This window comes from Chlorocebus sabaeus, chromosome 12 (assembly GCF_047675955.1).
Source record: "Chlorocebus sabaeus isolate Y175 chromosome 12, mChlSab1.0.hap1, whole genome shotgun sequence".
Classification (NCBI taxonomy): domain Eukaryota; kingdom Metazoa; phylum Chordata; class Mammalia; order Primates; family Cercopithecidae; genus Chlorocebus; species Chlorocebus sabaeus.
Genome location: NC_132915.1, coordinates 420,895 through 439,334, shown reverse-complemented (window position 1 = coordinate 439,334; position 18,440 = coordinate 420,895). Strand labels below are relative to the sequence as shown.

At 50.8% G+C, this 18,440-nt stretch overlaps 1 protein-coding gene across 14 annotated transcripts in view; it reads right to left on the bottom strand.

Moving 5' to 3' along the window:
• Positions 1-18,440, bottom strand: part of AOPEP (aminopeptidase O (putative)) — a 357,345-nt gene that overhangs the window by 148,091 nt on the left and 190,814 nt on the right. For 13 of the 14 annotated variants that reach the window (XR_012094710.1, XR_012094711.1, XM_073021366.1 and 10 more), the window contains exon 7: positions 14,489-14,595. The exons of the other annotated variant lie outside the window; for it this stretch is intronic. Coding sequence is in view for 11 of the 13 variants with exons in the window: in XM_073021366.1 (XP_072877467.1) it covers positions 14,489-14,595 (107 nt within the window). In the remaining 2 variants the exon portion in view is untranslated. The remainder of the gene's footprint in view (positions 1-14,488; positions 14,596-18,440) is intronic. 14 annotated transcript variants of the gene reach the window in all.

Genomic DNA, 18,440 nt, shown 5'->3' with positions numbered 1-18,440 from the left:
CCTCCCAAAGTGCTGGGATTACAGGCGTGAGCCACCGTGCCCGGCCACTTGAAGGTAATTTTATACATTATTTTAAATAATTTTGTATATGAAACAAAGTTTTGACCGGGACCCACCATCACATGAGATCAGGTATGAAATTATGAAATTTCCTATTAGTGGTCACGTTGGTGCTCAGGAAGTTTGTTGAGATTTTCAGATTAGAAATTCTCAGCCTGTAGCAGACTCAGAACTCATCCAGGCAGCTATTCTCAGAACCCCCATCCTGCCGTCCTGGGTTGGGACCAAGGGCAGGTGAGCTCTGGAGTGGAACCCAACCCGTATCCTCAGATGATGCCTCCCTAACGCAAGGCAGGATCAAGCAGACCTTGGCCAAGGAGGAACATGGGCTGCTGCCTTGCCCTCTTTTCAAACCCTACAAACATCAGGGAACCCCCGAATTTAACCTGTCTTTGGATGGGTCGATCCCTATAATGGGGATGGCTTTACACTGCATTATTAGAAGGCTTCTTCTTTTTTTTTTTTGACATGAAGTCTCGCTCTGTCACCCAGGCCGGAGTGGCATGATCTCAGCTCACTGCAACCTCCACCTCCCAGGTTCAAGCAATTCTCCTGCCTCAGCCTCCCAAGTAGGTAGGATTACAGGCAGCTGCCACCATTCCCGGCTAATTTTTGTATTTTTAGTAGACAGGGGGTTTCACCATATTGGCCAGGCTGGTCTTGACCTCCTGACCTCATGATCCACCCGCCTTAGCCTCCCAAAGTGCTGGGATTACAGGCGTGAGCCACTGCGCCCAGCCTAGAAGCCTTCTTTTTTTTTGATAGCCCGTTTTTGATAGCTGCAAATGAATAACTCAGTCAGATCCTTAGGCCAACCAAGGTCTTCTGAACTTATGCCTCTGTACCTCACATAGCCACCTGATTGCATCTGTCCTCTAGACTCTTTCTCTCTGATCACACGTCATCCCAAACACTCTATTCTCTAGACTCTTTGATCACACGTCATCCCAAACGCTCTGTCCTCTAGACTCTTTCTCTTTGATCACACGTCATCCCAAACGCTCTGTCCTCTAGACTCTTTCTCTTTGAACACACGTCGTCCCAAACGCTGTTCTCTAGACTCTTTCTCTTTGATCACACGTCATCCCAAACGCTGTTCTCTAGACTCTTTCTCTTTGATCACACGTCATCCTAAACACTCTATTCTCTAGACTCTTTGATCACACAACATCCCAAACACTCTGTCCTCTAGACTCTTTCTCTTTGAACACACGTCATCCCAAATGCTGTTCTCTAGACTCTTTCTCTTTGATCACACGTCATCGCAAACGCTGTTCTCTAGACTCTTTCTCTGTGATCACACGTCATCCCACTCTATTCTCTAGACTCTTTGACCACACGTCATCCCAAACGCTCTGTTCTCTAGACTCTTTCTCTCTGATCACACGTCGTCCCAAACACTCTGTTCTCCAGATTCTCTCTTTGATCACACGTCATCCCAAACGCTCTGTTCTCTAGGCTCTTTCTCTTTGATCACACATCATCCCAAACGCTCTGTTCTCTAGACTCTTTGATCACACGTCATCCCAAACGCTCTGTTCTCTAGACTCTTTGATCACACGTCATCCCAAACACTCTGTTCTCTAGACTCTTTCTCTCTGATCACACGTCGTCCCAAACACTCTGTTCTCCAGATTCTCTCTTTGATCACACGTCATCCCAAACGCTCTGTTCTCTAGGCTCTTTCTCTTTGATCACACATCATCCCAAACGCTCTGTTCTCTAGACTCTTTGATCACACATCATCCCAAACGCTCTGTTCTCTAGACTCTTTGATCACACGTCATCCCAAACGCTCTGTCCTCTGGATTCTTTCTCTCTGATCACACGTCATCCCAAACGCTCTGTCCTCTGGACTCTTTCTCTCTGATCACACGTCATCCCAAACGCTCTGCCCTCTAGACTCTCTGATCACACGTCATCCCAAACGCTCTGTTCTCTAGACTCTCTGATCACATGTCGTCCCAAACGCTCTGTTCTCCAGATTCTCTCTTTGATCACACATCATCCCAAACGCTCTATTCTCTAGACTCTCTGATCACACGTCGTCCCAAACGCGCTGTTCTCCAGACTTTCTCTCTGATCACACGTCATCGCAAACACTCTATTCTCTAGACTCTCTGATCACACGTCATCCCAAATGCTCTGTTCTCTAGACTCTTTCTCTTTGATCACACATCATCCCAAACGCTCTGTTCTCTAGACTCTTTGAACACATGTCATCTCAAATGCTCTGTTCTCTAGACTCTTTGATCACACGTCATCCCAAACGCTCTGTTCTCTAGACTCTTTCTCTCTGATCACACGTCATCCCAAACGCTCTGTTCTCTAGACTCTTTCTCTCCGATCACACGTCATCCCAAACGCTCTGTTCTCTAGACTCTTTGATCACACGTCGTCCCAAACGCTCTGTTCTCCAGACTCTCTGATCACACGTCATCCCAAACGCTCTGTTCTCTAGGCTCTTTCTCTTTGATCACACATCATCCCAAACGCTCTGTTCTCTAGACTCTTTGATCACACATCATCCCAAACGCTCTGTTCTCTAGGCTCTTTCTCTTTGATCACACGTCATCCCAAACGCTCTGTTCTCTAGACTCTTTGATCACACGTCATCCCAAACGCTCTGTTCTCTAGACTCTTTCTCTTTGATCACACGTCATCCCAAACGCTCTGTTCTCTAGACTCTCTGATCACACGTCATCCCAAACGCTCTGTTCTCTAGGCTCTTTCTCTTTGATCACACGTCATCCCAAACGCTCTGTTCTCTAGACTCTTTGATCACACGTCATCCCAAATGCTCTGTTCTCTAGACTCTTTCTCTTTGATCACACGTCATCCCAAACGCTCTGTTCTCTAGACTCTTTCTCTTTGATCACACGTCGTCCCAAATGTTAGGTAATCTTCCCAGAACTCTACTTGCATTATGTCATTCTTGGAACTTAAAATACCTCACCATTACCCGGAGGATCACATGCGAGTTCTTGAATTTGGCATCTGAGGAGCTCCATGACAGTCTAGCCTTGCCTGGCCCACCTTCAGTCTCACGGGTTCTTTTTGTGGCTGTCCTCTCCAGCAAGTCCATTCTCATGTTAATGTCCACATCCACAATCCATTCCTTTTTATGCCTACCAGGCTTTGCTCCTTGAATTCCTCTCCCTCTGCCTCTTCACCAATCTCAGTGGTATCCTTTCTTACTATCCCAGCTCACGCCTCACATCCTCTCTGTAGCCCTTTCTAACTAAACGTGTCAACAGTCAACTCTCAGTTCTTAAACTCTGCGGATGTAGCCTAGGATTACCTATCTACCTTGTGACTAGTATTTCGGCTCTCCAAATAATGTATAAAGAACCTCAGGGACAGAGACCATGTCTACGAGATTCATTTTTTCAACACTTACGGGGCACCCTCTCAGTGCCAAGCGCTGTGGTGCACTGAGAAACACGACGTGGTCCCTAGGGACGAAAGTCTGCGGGTCAGAAGAGAGAGATGTATTAGGCTGGACCACATGAAATTGTTTTTGGCTGGGCGCGGTGGCTCACACCTGTGATCCCAGCACTTTGGGAGGCCGAGGTGGGCCGATCACGAGGTCGGGAAATCGAGACCATCCTGACTAGCACGGTGAAACCCCATCTCCACTAAAAATACAAAAAATTAGCTGGGTGTGTTGGCAGGCGCCTGTAGTCCCAGCTACTCAGGAGGCTGAGGCAGGAGAATCGCTTGAACCCAGGGAGGCAGAAGTTTTGCAGTGAGCTAAGACCATGCTACTGCACTCCAGACTGGGTGACAGAGCGAGACTCCGTTTCAAAACAGAAATTATTTTTGTAGGGCGAAAATGATCAAATCTTGACAATTTAATGTGGTAAACATAAAGAGAATTATGAAATCATGTAGTCAGAACAGAGAGGGACAGAGAAGAGAGCCTAGGAGTGCAGAGGAGGGACGGCAGCTTACGTTAGGAAAAGGTCTGAGACTTTCTGGGAAGGCAATGCAGCCTGTGCTGAGTCACAGTGATGAGTCATAATGATATGGAATTATGCAGCAAGGCAAGGATATTCTAAATAGAGACAACATTTTTAAAAGGCATGGAGGTAAGAAAGAGCAGGCAGATGGTACGAGCTATGGCTGAATTGGGTTCCCCCAAATTTATATGTTGGAGCCATATCCCCCAGTACCTCAGAATATGACTGTCTTTGGAGACAGGCAGTTGAGGGCTTCAAGGGGTGGTTAAATTAAAATGAAGCTGTCAGGGTGGGCCTATTCCAATGTGACTAGTGTCCTTTAGGAAGAGCAGATTAAGACATACAGAGGGACACAAGGGACATGCAGACGCAGAGAAAAGGTCACGTGAGGACACAGCGAGATGTGGCTGTCACACTGTGGAGTGTGTATTTGGTTTTTGTCCTCGTTTCCCGGCATATAATCCCTAAAATCCTCTGGATCTTCACAATTATGCCTTTGCATGCTAACGAGTGGACAGGTGGCTGGCAGCCCCTAGGTAGCCTCAGGAGGAGCTGTCACCGGAAAGACCAAAGCAGCATTAGATGGTTGGGACTTGCAGCCCCGCCCCCAATCTCCAGGGAGGGGATGGGGGTAAAGGTCAAGTTGACCACCAAAGGCCAGTGGTTTGATGAATCACGTCTGTAAAATGAAGCCTCCATAAAAACCCAAAAGGACAGCGTTGTGAGAGCTTGTGGACAGCTGGACACAGGGAGAGGGCACATCTGGGGAGGGCAGGGAAGCCTCGCGCCCCTTCCCTCATACCTCACCCTGCGCATCTCTCCACCTGCATCCCGTGTAGTGTCTTTATAATAAATGAGTAAACGTGAGTGTTCCCCTGGGTTTCGGGAGCTGCTCTAGCAAATCCTGACGCACCAGCCGTGGGAACCCCAATTTATAGCTGTTGGTCAGAAGCACAGGGTAGACAACCTGAGGGAGGTGGAGGGCAGTCGGGGGAATGCGCCCTCACCCCGCGGGATCTGACGCTCTGGACAGTGTCAGAATTACACAGAACCAGGGGACACCCAGCTGCTGCCCACTACAGAAGTGATTGCTTGCTTGGTGTGTGGGGAAACTTCCCACACATTTGGCCACAGAAGTCTTCTGTGTTGATGGCTGTGGGGTGAGAGCAGATGAAAAGCAGTTTGTTTTTTCTGCTCAGTGACTGCAAGCCAGGGAAGGAGGGCTCAGAAGAAACCAAATCTGTCAACACCTTGATGTGGGACTCCTGGCCTCCAGACTGTGGGAAGATAAATCTGTGCTGACCTTTGGTCACTTATTATGGCAGCCTGAGCTGACTACCACAGTAGGGGTCTCTGAGCTACCTGGAGGGAGAGGGTAAAGCAAAGAACGACAAGAGATGAGACGGGGGACAGAGGTGATGTGCAGGGACTCGCATGCCACACCAAGGGGCTTGAAGATTTTCCTGCAGGCGAGGGGAAGCTCTTGGAGAGTTTTAGCAAGGAGGTGGCAGAACCATAAGGTTCTTGTACAGAGAACTCTCTGGTGGCAGCAAGGAAGGGCAAGACCAGTAGAAAACACTCTGGGGCTGCTGGACTGCTACAAGCATGTGGGGAAGAGACAGGGGTGGCATTGGGGTGGAGAAGAGGGGTTGAATTGAGGAAATCCTTAGGAGATGAAATTGGCAGTTGTTAGCAATGGCTCCCAGGGGAGGAGTGAAGGAGAGGCAGGAACTGGAGCTCCCAGGCTCTCACCCTGTTGTGGGTGGACCTGTGCCACCAGTTCAACACTATGGGAGGGGAGCAGGTGAAGCGAGGTAGAGGGGATGACCAGTACAAGATGCCTGTGGGGTAATCAGGAGAGATGCCAACAGGGAGCTAAGCATTCACACTTGGTCTTTAGAGACAGTGCAGCTGCCAGTGGAGACTTGGGAGCCTTTGGCTTAAAAGGGGGCATGGCCAGCCGTGCCCACGCCCCACCTGTGTGCACAGCAGCCCTTGGCGTGCTCTCTGCAACTCTTTGTCAGAGTTTGCCCTGGGCTTGCCTGAGCCTGTCTTTCCCATGGACACAAGCAGGGGAAGCACCTGGGACTGTACAGTTTTCCAGCCAATGAGATGAGTGCAGGGCACATGCACCCTGGGGGTCCACCGCCCGATGGGAACAACTGAGGGGGACCCATGCTTCCTCCAGAGTAACCTGGGACTGTACAGTTTTCCAACCAATGAGATGAGTGCAGGGCACATGCACCCTGGGGGTCCACCGCCCGATGGGAGCAACTGAGGGGGACCCATGCTTCCTCCAGAGTAACCTGGGACTGTACAGTTTTCCAACCAATGAGATGAGTGCAGGGCACATGCACCCTGGGGGTCCACCGCCCGATGGGAGCAACTGAGGGGGACCCATGCTTCCTCCAGAGTAACCTGGGACTGTACAGTTTTCCAACCAATGAGATGAGTGCAGGGCACATGCACCCTGGGGGTCCACCGCCCGATGGGAACAACTGAGGGGGACCCATGCTTCCTCCAGAGTAACCCTGCGTGACCCGGCCTGATGGCACGGCACCACCGCTTAGCCTCCTCTTCTCACTTCCATTTTCCTTCCCTTTCCACCTCCTGGGAACATAGATTAGTCTGCTCCTGAATTGCCATAAATACCTGAGACTGGGTACTTTATAAAGAAAAGAGGTTTAACTGGCTCACGGTTCCGCAGGTTGTACAGGAAGCATGATGCTGGCATCTGCTCAGCTCCTCGGGAGGCCTTAGGAATCTTACAATTCCGGCAGAAGGCGAAGGGGAAGCAGGACATCTTCCCCTGTCCTGGGGCGGGAGGGAGAGAGTTGGGGGGGGAAGGTGCCACACACTTGTAAACAGCCAGAGCTTGTGAGAACTCACACATGATTGTGACCACAGCACCAAGGGGGATGGTGTGAAACCACGACAAACTACCTCCCACCAGGCCCCACCTCCAACACTGGGGATTACAATTCAGCATGAGATTTGGGCAGGGACACACAGCCAGACCGTATCGGAACGATTCCTAGTAAATCTCTGTCCCATATGCCTTGCGTCAGGGTCTGCACCTGGGGAACCCCACCTAAGATGGGGGTTCAGAGGAGACCACTCTGGGAGGACATGCAGCCGAGTGTGGAGGCCCGAGGAAGACCAGCTCGGAAGACGCGGGCAGGCAAAGGGCAGACCTTGAAGGAGATGGAGGAGGAATGACAGAGGGGCAAGAAGAGTCAGGCGAGGGACTGCCACAAAAGCCAGTGACAGAAACTTCCAGAAGAGCTGTCAACAGTACCAAACAAAGCAGAGGAGTCTCATAAGATTAAAAATAAAATTTGCTTCCAGAATCCGGTGACTGTCAGGGTACAATGCGCCAAGGAAAAAACAGTTTCCCTACACTGGTGAGAGCAGAAAGCAGATTCCAGGACTGGCAGTTTTAAGAGCTGTGGGAATGGAGACAAGTGTTTGGCTAATTAGATGAGTGTGCAGCAGTTTAAAGGAGAGATTAGCATGGATAGGAGAGGCCAGGCATGGTGGCTCGCCCCTGTGGTCCCAGCTACTCGCGAGGCTGAGGTGACAGGATCACCTGAGCCCAGGAGGCAGAGGCTGCAGTGAGCCGAAGTTGCGCCACTGAACTCCAGCCTGAGCAACAGAGCTAGACTCTGTCTCAAAAAAAAAAAAAAAAAAGATAGGAGAAGTGTGAGCATAGTTAGCAGAGAGAGGGAGAGGGAAGGAGGGAGGGCTGAGGACAGAGGGCCGTGGGTGGCAACAGAGCCAGGTCCTGGTGGAGGAGGGCCCCAGGTAGCTGGTGCACTGGGCAGGGGCCCCGGGCCATTTCCCTTTTAGAGCTTGCCCCACTAAAGCAGATGAAACTGAGATTTTCCTGTCTCCTTACCAGACTCTTCCTCGAAGCCGGCAAGCTTTCAATTTAAAAATAAGATGGTATGAATCAATAAAAATGTAGCTAATTAAATTCAGGTATGAATGCCGTATTAAAATAGAAGGATATGGCTGGCTTTCATCAAGAGAATTAAAAAGGACTGCCTGCCCTTCTTGGTCGGCAACAAGACCCCACCAGGTAATCCATCAAAAAGAAGCTCCGGTGACACACAAAGGTGACTGGACACTTATTCTAGGCTCTCACCACCGTCATGCCTGTGGGTGCCCCCAAGAACTACTGTCCCCCCGACAGGACACGGTCCAAAGTGACGAGCGCCTCATTTTCCATTCCTCCTTCCCCTTCTTCCTCAGGGGCAGAGGGCTCAATTCTATGAAACTGTCAAGCCACATGCACTTCTAGCTCTACCCTGAAACTAGCAATTCATCTTTAGCCACATCAAGGCAGACAGGATGTCACTTGGGCATCTGAGAGGTCGGGGTAGATTCGGATGTAGCTGTGTTTACAGAATCAGAAGAAGGGCATGGCTGATGGCCTCCATGTTCCCAGCAGAGCAGGAGGCAAGAGAAGGCGGGCGGAACAGGAAGGTCTGGAATAAACACTGAAGGCCTGGGAGAAGGGAGCTGGCCCAGGAAGAGTAAAAGGATGTATTCTTGGCCCTGCTAGAGGCTTCCGATCTCGAGAGAGAGGAGCAGCAGAGGAAGGGGAACCTGGGGGCTGGAAGCGAGTATACGACTGCACCCAGGGACGCTCCAAGGAGGACAGCTTTCCCACAAGGCAGGCTGGGGTCCCTGCGAATACACGTGTCCCCACATGCAGGTGGAAAAGACTGCTGTGTTCTGTGGGGATTAGAAATAAAAATTTTGAGCAATATGGAGAAGGTTTACACACAGAAGACTTAATAAAACGTCTTCCTGCCGGGCGCGGTGGCTCACGCCTGTAGTCCCAGCGCTTCTGGAGGCCGAGGTGGGGAGATCACGAGGTCAGGAGATCGAGACCATCCTGGCTAACAGGGTGAAACCCCACCTCTATTAAAAACACACACACAAAGTAACCGGGCGCGGTGGTGGCGCCTGTGGTCCCAGCTACTCGGGAGGCTGCGGCAGGAGAATGGCGTGAACCCGGGAGGTGGAGCTCGCAATGAGCCGAGATCGTGGCACTGCACTGCACCGCAGCCTGGGGGACAGAGCAAGACTCCGTCTCCCAGAAAAAAAATAAAATAAAATAAAATAAAAATAAAAATGAAAAAAGGCTTCCTAGTTTAAGTGGAATGTACAGTGCTTCGGCATCACACGAATTCACAGCACTTGTGCCATGCAGGGTTTATTTGGCTGTGGATAGGGTTCCATACTTGGGGTTTTTCCCCTGTTGTTAAGGGATGTTTTTGTGATCAAGGGATGAGGCATTCAGGAGGAGGTTAGGGAAAGATGCTGGCATTTATCTAGTATTGTATCAAAGTGGAGGCAGCAGCTAACATTAAGAGTTCCATAGACTCCTGCCTGTCAGCACCTCCTTAAAGCGATACATTTTAATGTTTTTGTCAGCAGGAGCTTGACTTTAACAATGAATCCAGAAAAAAAGGGAAGACATAATAAATCACAAACGATAAAAACCAACAGAGATTTCTTCTGACCCTGCCACCTTAGCTCTTCCATCCCTGGGGCCTGTCACAGTGTGCTGACTGAAAGCACTTAGGAGAAGCTGCCGGAATCCAGCTGCACCCTGCAGACAGGAGGCATGGCAGGCCTTTCAGAAGCCCTGTGCATCTCCGGCTAGAGCCGCCACCGCTGCACAGGTCAGGAGGGGACCTTGTAGGCAGGGGACGGATGACAGGAGAGAGCTGAGCAGTGGCAGGGCAGAAAGGAACACTGAAAGCAGACTTTGCCTGGGGAAGAGTTCTGCTCAGGGCCAGAGAGGAGAGGAAGAGTCTGGGAGAGTCCTTGGGGTCTCATGTGTGGAAAAGACATCTTCAATAATTAACAAACGAAAAGTGGCATGTGATCCCTGACATTTCGAAACTGAGCAAATCGTCTTGCCTCAGAAGCCTGTAGCCACATTACAGGCTCTCCAGCCAATGAAGGCTGAGAAGGCCGGGAAAACACAAGAAACCTGTAACGAATGACTTACAAGCAAGTCAATCTCAGACACATCTGATGCAAAGGAAGCACAACAAAGTCAATCTAAGAAACATCTGGGCCGGACACAGTGGCTCACGCCTGTCATCCCAGCACTTTGGGAGGCCGAGGCAGGTGGATCACCTGAGGTCAGGAGTTTGAGACCAGCCTGGCCAACATGGTGAAACCCCATCTCTACTAAAAATACAAAAATGAGCCAGGCGTGGTGGCACCTGCCTATAGTCCCAGCTACTTGGGAGGCTGAGGCAGGAGAATCCCTTGAACCCAGAAGGCAGAGGTTGCAATGAGCAGAGATCACGCCACTGCACTCCAGCCTGGGCAACAGAGCAAGGCTGTGTCAAAAAAAAAAAAGAAAAGAAAAGAAAAGCAGAAACATTTGGTGAGACCGCGACTTAGTGGGTGGATGGAAGGCACAAATGGAAAGCTGTTCTTATCAATCACTGAAATTAATAAATCATTGCCAAACAAAATTTTAGTTTTTCTCTTCTCACTTTGTTAATGCTCCACTATCTATAACCAAGAGAATGTTGAGTTTTCCTTTTTCTCAATATCTTTTAAACTAATAAGACACATGCTTCATGTGTTAAAAGACAAAAGACGCCTGGACTAAGCATACATTTCACCCTGACCTGTATGTCCTTCCAGAGCCCAAGATACCTGCAGGTTTCTGTTTTGTTTTGTTTTGTTTTAAATGCAACTAAATGCTCTCTCAGTTCCCTAAAGACAGGAATATGGTATAGGGAAACAGAAGAGTTTCAGTCCCTGGGTTTAAATCCCTGTTCTCTTCTTTATCAGCCAGAGGAGGTTAGACATCTTATTCAGTCTTTCTGAGCCTTGGGCCATTGAAGTGGAGACTGTTAACCTGCCAGCAAGAGAGGTGAGGAAGGACTGGCCACAGAGGCAGAGGGAACTCAAGGAGAGTAAGACACACAGAAGCCAGGAGGAGAAAGTGCTTCAAGGAGAAAGCATTTTTAGGAGACTGGTCAGACATGTTGAACAGTGTGGCAAAGATCTCAAGAGAAGTTTCCACTGTGTCCGCCAACATGTGGAAACCTATTGAGACATAAACTCAGACTTTTACATTGTTCTGGTCCATCATTTCAAGACCATGGGGCATCTTGGAAGAAAAAACAAGATACCATCTCTGATTGTTTTTAAAGGACTTCTTTCCCAAGGTCTCGTTGAAAACAAAATCTGAGAACAAATTTTTACAAGTCTGGTTCTCGCTTTTACTTTCAATAATTTCCAGGTTCTCTGAGTCCATTTCAGGGAGAATTCCAGGGGATGGGAGTGCACGAGACTTAGACCATATAATTCAGGGCAGGTTCGGACACATTTCCTCCTCATTGTAAGTGCATCTGATAACAGTATTTTCCTTACTGATGTGCAATAAGCCTTTCAAATGCAGTCAATTCATGGTTAGCCTAAATTTAGGCAAACAAAATTTTTGAACACTAAGACAAAGAAAAGCAAATGCCATAAAAAGCCGTCTAGCACAAAGGTCTAAAAATACTAGATTGTTCTCCCAGCTCCACACACAAAGGAAAAGATCTTGGCCATCAGAAGCTGTGTTGACTCAGGCTCCAGGGAAGCCAGAGATGAGGCCCTCCTCGTGTGTGAACCGACTTTCCAGGGTGCGGTCTAACTTGCTTACAAGTTGGAAACACAGTTCATCAAAACTCATCTTCATTATGATACCTCTACCCCCACTGAAGGACTATGGTTATGCAGAACCAAAGGGATCAAAGGGACTTAGAGACGTGGAGAATGGAGATGACCTCTCGGGTGGAGGGCCCGAGCCTTTGAGGGTGAAGGGATCTGCGCAGTGAGGCGGCTCGTCGGTGAGCACGCTCCTGGGCGCCCTACGGAAAGCAAACCTCTCTGGCCGCCATGCCCCTCTCCTGCCTTTCCAGTTCTGCTTCCTGGGCCAGCACAACCTGTCTCGCGGAGCCTGCAGTCACCAGCCCCGCTTCCTGTCCACTTCAGCCTGGCTTCCTTCTCCACCCATGTCGTCCCACTTCTCTCTCTTTCACCCCCTTTCCCCCAGGCAGCTGCCAACATCAGCCGAGTCTCCCACCTGCTTATCTCAGCTTCTTTTCTGGCCTCCATGGCCCTGGAGCCCTGATTTTCTCTGGGGAAACTCGTAACGGTTTCCCTAGATTCCTCTGCTGGCTCCCCCTCTTCCTCCTGACCCCTTCTCTCACTCTCCTCTCTCCCTGGGGGTTCCACTGTGTTCAGGATTTAAGGGATTTTATAGGCTGAATGTTCCAGCCTCTCCAGTGAGCTCCTGACTTGCAGTCTCCCAAGTTCGTCCTACTGAATATCTGTTGGTCATCACAAACTTAACACACGCAAAGCTGGAAACTTCACTTTCCTTCCGCGCTCCTCCCCACGTCTTTACCATCATATAAATGGGATCACCATCTACCCAACTTTCAACTCAAAAAACCTCGAAGTCATTCTGGATACATTCATTTTCCTCTTCTCCACATTCAATCAACCAAGGCCTGCTGGTTCCATGGCCAAAACACATTTCAAATAGGTCTGCGTCTTGCTTCTGTCACCGGCACTCCAGGGCCTCTCGCATGGACTACTGCGAGGCTGCAACCGTTCTGCTGGCTTTCCGTCGGCTGCCTGTGGTGCTCTCCACACAGCGGCACTGCACACTGAGCGGATCACACACCTTCCTGCTGAAGGCCCCAGAGCAGCTTCCGAGAACCTGGAGAAAGGCTCGTGTGACCTGGCTCCTGCCTGCCTCTCTTGCCCCTGCCCTCAGTCCCCTTTCCAGCCACACTGCCCTCCTTTCTATCCCTAAGGCACACTAAGGCTTTTCCTGCCTCAGCCAGGCTACGTGCAAGGCAGCTCATTTTCAGAGAGAAATCCCCCCACCTCCAGATGTGCCACCCTCCAGTCAGTATGGACATCACCGAGCGGTCCGCTCACAGCGCTGCGCACCACCTGTGACCGGCCAGTACATGCAGCGATGTCCCTGCTAAGTGGAAGCTCCATGAGAGCAGGGGCCGTGTCCACAGTGGCCATAGGGGCAGCTATCCTGCCTGGCTCAGTCAGCACTGGCCGAGGGAACAGATGCTGGAACAGTGGCTTTCAGGCGGGAACACAGGTCTCCTGGCTCCTGGCCCGCTCCACTTCCCTCCACTAGATCTGCCTTTCCGAAACAATGGATGAGTCAACTTGGGAGGCCGCCTTAGCGTGCAAGCACAGGGAACTTTGCCGTGGGAAGGGTGCAGCTTGCCACACCCGACGTTCTGCAGTGCTGCACAGAAGTCCCAGCCAGCTCTCTCCCTGGGGTGCATTTGCGTTAGGCTTCAGTCACAGGCGAAGTGCGGGTGTTCGTTTAAAAACAAACCAAAAAGCAGAACCGTCCAAGGCAGGCTTCTGCCCAGGAAGGTACTCCCAGCACTTTGGGAGGCCGAGGTGGGCAGATCATCTGAGGTCAGGAGTTCAAGACCAGCCCAGCCAACATGGTGAAACCTCGTCTGTACTAAAAATACAAAAATAAATAAATAAATAAATAAATAAATAGCTGAGCATGATGGTGGGCGCCTGTAATCCCAGCTACTCGGGAGGCTGAGGCAGGAGAATCGCTTGAATTTAGGAGTTGGAGTGAGCAGACATCCGCCACTGCACTCCAGCCTGGTGACAGAGTGAGACACCATCTTAAAAAAAAAGTGGGGGGGCGAGGAGAGGAGCAGTTCCTGGATGGCCACCCCCCACCTGTTTGATGGCGGATTCCAAGCATCTGACTCTAGTCCAGAGGAGGGGTGGATGGAAGCTTCTGTTGCCACAGCAACTGCAGTGCTCCCAGAGCCTAGGCACCAGGTTTCAGATAACCATTTTACAAAGAAAAGGAGCAAAGCAGAGAGGGACACACGTGGAAAAATGGCACGAAATAATCCTGCACATGCCACAAGCCACAGTCTACAAACAAAACTCAGGAGCTGGCCATGGAATCCTCCTGCACGGGGGGCAGCAGAGGCTTCCTGCCAGGCTACGGTGGAAACAAAAGGGCCCATTGACACACACATCTGTGACCACTAAACACTTAGGAATCAATATTTTCCTAAAGATTTTTTTCCCCTTTGGCTTTACAGGGTTACTGTCTGCCAAACCCCAGCCCTCGCCACGTCCACAGCCACCACATAAAGTGACTATTAGAACTTCAAGCGAAGGATCTGACCCCCGGAAATGGCCTCATGCTAGTTTTTTCCTAAACAGTCACCAGGAAAATGTCGGAAAGCAAATCAAAACACACACCCTGAAAGACTTAGATCATAACCGTCCCATCTGGGGGGACGAGAAGCCCGCCCGGCTTAATTGAAAAAGGAAACCCAGCAGATGTCATCAGTGGCAGGGAGATGTCTGGAAGGAAAGAAGGAACGAGAGGGCTGCGGATCACAATGCAGTTTTACCTTAACACCTGCATCTCCTCGGGGGAGTTCTGCATCTCATCCTGGAGGCGACGCCAGCGCAGGCAGGCCCTCAGTTCCTGCTGCTCCCGGGCCTCGTGGGGGGCCAGCTGCTCAGACACAGACACAGACACACATGCACAAAACACCGTCACTGGTGTGGTCCTGGTGAAATGGCTCGCTTGGTTTCAATGGGGGACAACATAGCCTGCCCCCTGCTCTCACCTTGCTTCCATCAGAACCCTAAAGGCCACCGGAGCCTCTTAGTGCCTGAAACAACCAACCAACCGCGCACGCTCGCTTGTGCTGTGGCAGTGGAGCGGGGCCTGCTGTTCGGCAGAGGTTGCCTGGTTCGGGAACCCACCAACACACACCTGGTCTGGACAGCGTGGGCTTCCCTTGCAGCCATTTCCACTTGGATCTGTCCTCTTTTCCCGCTTTGTCTTTCTGCACAGGAGGGAAGGCCCCACCGTTCCCCTCCGGTGTTCCCCAGCCCTCAATTTTGTTAAGGACTGTTTCCAGCAGGGCCTGCTAATGCAACCCAGATGGCTCTGTGTGCACGTAACTACAAGTGCTGCCTGGACTGACTCTGGGGGAGGGGAGGCCATCACACTGCCCGACTGAGCCAGAACCCGCTGCCGTTCCATGGTGTGCTCACTGGGCCACACGGCCCGCACCTCGGTGAGGGAGGGCGGGCAGCAGAGCACCCACTGGGGAGGGAAGACGTCTATCCACAGGTGTTTCTGGAAATCAAACGTTCCTGATAATTCCTTCAACAGATATTTACTGAGTCTCTGCCAGGCCCTGGGGACAATATAGACAGGGCCTGAGGGAGCAGCCAGGGGAGAGATGGCAGGAAAACTAACATCAGAGAGCAGGTGACGGGGGAACCCAGATGCCCCCTTGCCCACCAGGGCTTCCCGAGGAGGGGGTGGTGGCAGTGCTGGTGCTCAGGGAAGCAGGAGTCAGCCGGGGAGGAGGGATTTCAGGAAGAGGGAAAGCACTTGCAAGGCACGTCGGGCCAGGCAAGGGTGTGATGTGCTTACAGAACGGCAAGGCGTCCATCAGACCCAGAGCAGACGACCGTTCTGGGAGGGAGTGAGGCGCAGGGAAGCTGGCCGAGGCCGGATGATCCTCAGACCCCACGTGCCTGCTGTTATGGACTAAACTGCGTCTCCGCAAAATACACGTGTTGAAGGCCTCACCCCGGTGTGACTGTATTTGGAGACAGGGCCTTCAAGGAGGTCATTAAGGTTAAGTAAGTCATGAGTGGGGCCCTAATCCTGCAGGGCTGGTGTTCTTCTAGGAAGAGGAGGAGCTAACAGTGTTCTTTCTCTCTGCATGCACAGAGGAAAGGCCGTGTGAGAACGCAGAGAAAAAGCAGCTTGTGGCTGTCTGCAAGCGAGGAAGAGTGAGGGACCTCACCAAAAACCAACCCTGTTGGCACCTTGGTCTTGGACTTCCAGCCTCCAGAACCGTGAGAAATAAACGTCTGTTGCTTAAGTCACCCAGTCTCTGGGATTTCTTATGGCAGCCCGAGCACACTACTATGCCTGTGAAGGCATTTAGACTTTCTCCAGGTTGATGACAAGCTACACCATCCAACCTTGCGACTGACTCAATTCACAGATCCCTGCGGATGCCTCTCTGAGTGAATGGTGGTCTCCATCTCCCTGGGATTTCACACGTCCCCGCACCCCACCCCCAGCCCCACCAGGCTTCCTACTGCTCGGTGCTACAGGGCACAGTCCCCCAGGCAGCGAGGTGACCCTGGTGACCCCGTCACCCTGTGTCCTCATCCCTGATCTCTGGTGGGGCCTGCTGGCCAAGAGCAGCCCGGGAGGTGGCACACCCACCCCTGCCCCACAGGGTGCTCCCCCACTCCCTGGATGGCCTGAGGCAGGCACTCGCCAGGGCCAGCAACAACTCAGTCTCGCCACTGAAGGGAGAGGTCAGCCTGGCGGACGTGCTCTGGAAACGTTTCAAACTTTGTGCTGGAATCTAGAACGGCCATTTTGCCTCAGGGGTGTTCATGTTTTCGCATCTTGAAGAGTTACTGCACGTACCTCCAAGGATGATGAGGGGCTGACCCCTATCATGTTAAGGGAAAGGAGCAACAGAGAAAGCTCAGCTCCTGCTGTCCCTTTGGGCTCACAACAGAAGCCACCGCCTCCACAAAGGCTTTCTGGGCCCACCCAGGCCTGTCCTCTCCTACCTCGGAATTCTGACGATACTTGGTGTTTACTTCTCTTTGCAAACTTATCAGTCAAGAGGCAGGACCAAGCCAGCAGACTAAGGAGTGGCCTCCTAGAAGTCTAGGCAGAGGGAAGGCTAAGGAGGAGCACTCTGGGGATGCAGGAGATCAAAGCCGGAGGTGTCATGATCAGACGCCTGGAACGCATGACAACTCCAGGACCAGCTCAGATGGGATCATCTCAGAAGGGAGGCACTCCAGGGAAGAGATGGTGATAGAGGTACATTCACATTAAACCCCTGCTGAGTGCCTGTGTGCAAGGCGGAGGGAAACACAAAGAGGAAGGGAACAGGTATTTCTTGCACACTCTCCATGTGTTGGGCACTGTGCTAAGCTCATTCACACCTGATCCCATTCACCCTGCAAGCTTCGGCATTCTAATATCCATTCTACAAATGGGGAAACGGAGGTTTGGGGAGGCTACCTAACCGACCTACACTCACAGAGCCGGTGAACGGCAGAGCCAGGACCGGAAGTCAGTCTTTCTGACTCGGAGCCCAGAGCCTGTTCTGTGTCTATCATGTGGCCTCTCCTCACAGGACTCCATGTGGCAGCGGACACTGATGGGAACACTGCTGGGTCCGTGGCCAGGGTAAGAAAAGCAAGACCCAGCTCCAATTTGAAGCAGTCATTGTCCAGGCATGAGGATAAGGAAATGACATAGTAGGAGGAAAAGAAAACAGAACAATAAGTTTAAAAAGGTAAGTACCACGTATCGTGAGAACCCAGTGTATAGGAGGGCAGTGCTGAATTGTGAGTCAGGTCATCAGTCTGGGCTATCTAGAGAAGGTGACCTCCAGCTGGTTAGTGAAAAATAAATAAGATTTCAACAGACAAAGGACCTTGAACAATATCATGCAGGTATGCACAAACCTGGGAATTTTGGAAAATGCCAAATAGCACGGTGTCTAAGGGACAAGGATGACAGGGGAAAAAGAGTGACCCGCATATTAGGAAGTTGAGGCTGAACACGGTGACTCACACCTGTAATCCCAGCACTTTGGGAGGCCAAGGTGGGCAGATCACGAGGTCAGGAGTTTGAGACCATCCTGGCCAATATGGTGAAACTCTGTCTCTACTAAAAATACAAAAATTAGCCAGGTGTGGTGGCATGTGCCTGTCATCCCAGCTACTCAGGAGGCTGAGGCAGAAGAATCGCTTGAACCCAGGAGGTGGAGGTTGCAGTGAGCCAAGATCGTGCCACTGCACTCCAGCCTGGGCGACAGAGCAAGACTCTGTCTAAAAAAATAAATAAAATAAAATAAAATAAAATAAATAAAATAAATAAATTAGGAACTTGAAAGTAAGCACAAGGCAGTTCAGCTGCTTGTTATCCTCACTAGAACTGACGGCCAATGCTTTAAGGTAGAGGTTGCAAACTGGGAGCGTGTGCACCAGGTTTGGCTTCGGGTATGTCTGTCTTGCATGGTATTTTTTAAATTAGTAAACTTCACATTAAAGTCCAGAATTATAAATTACCTTAAAAAACTAATAGTGTAGGTTATATTGAGCCCTCCTCCCTTCACCATGACAACTGGTTAGAGCTGAGTAGCAGCTGTCAGTTTGCCACAGTCCTCACCATTCCCTCATCTATACCACCCCTGCTTCATTCTTCATTTATTACTTGTGAGCACACATCGGAGATGATTCTGGATTTACATTTTAATCTCTTTATTTAAAACACACACACACACACAACGC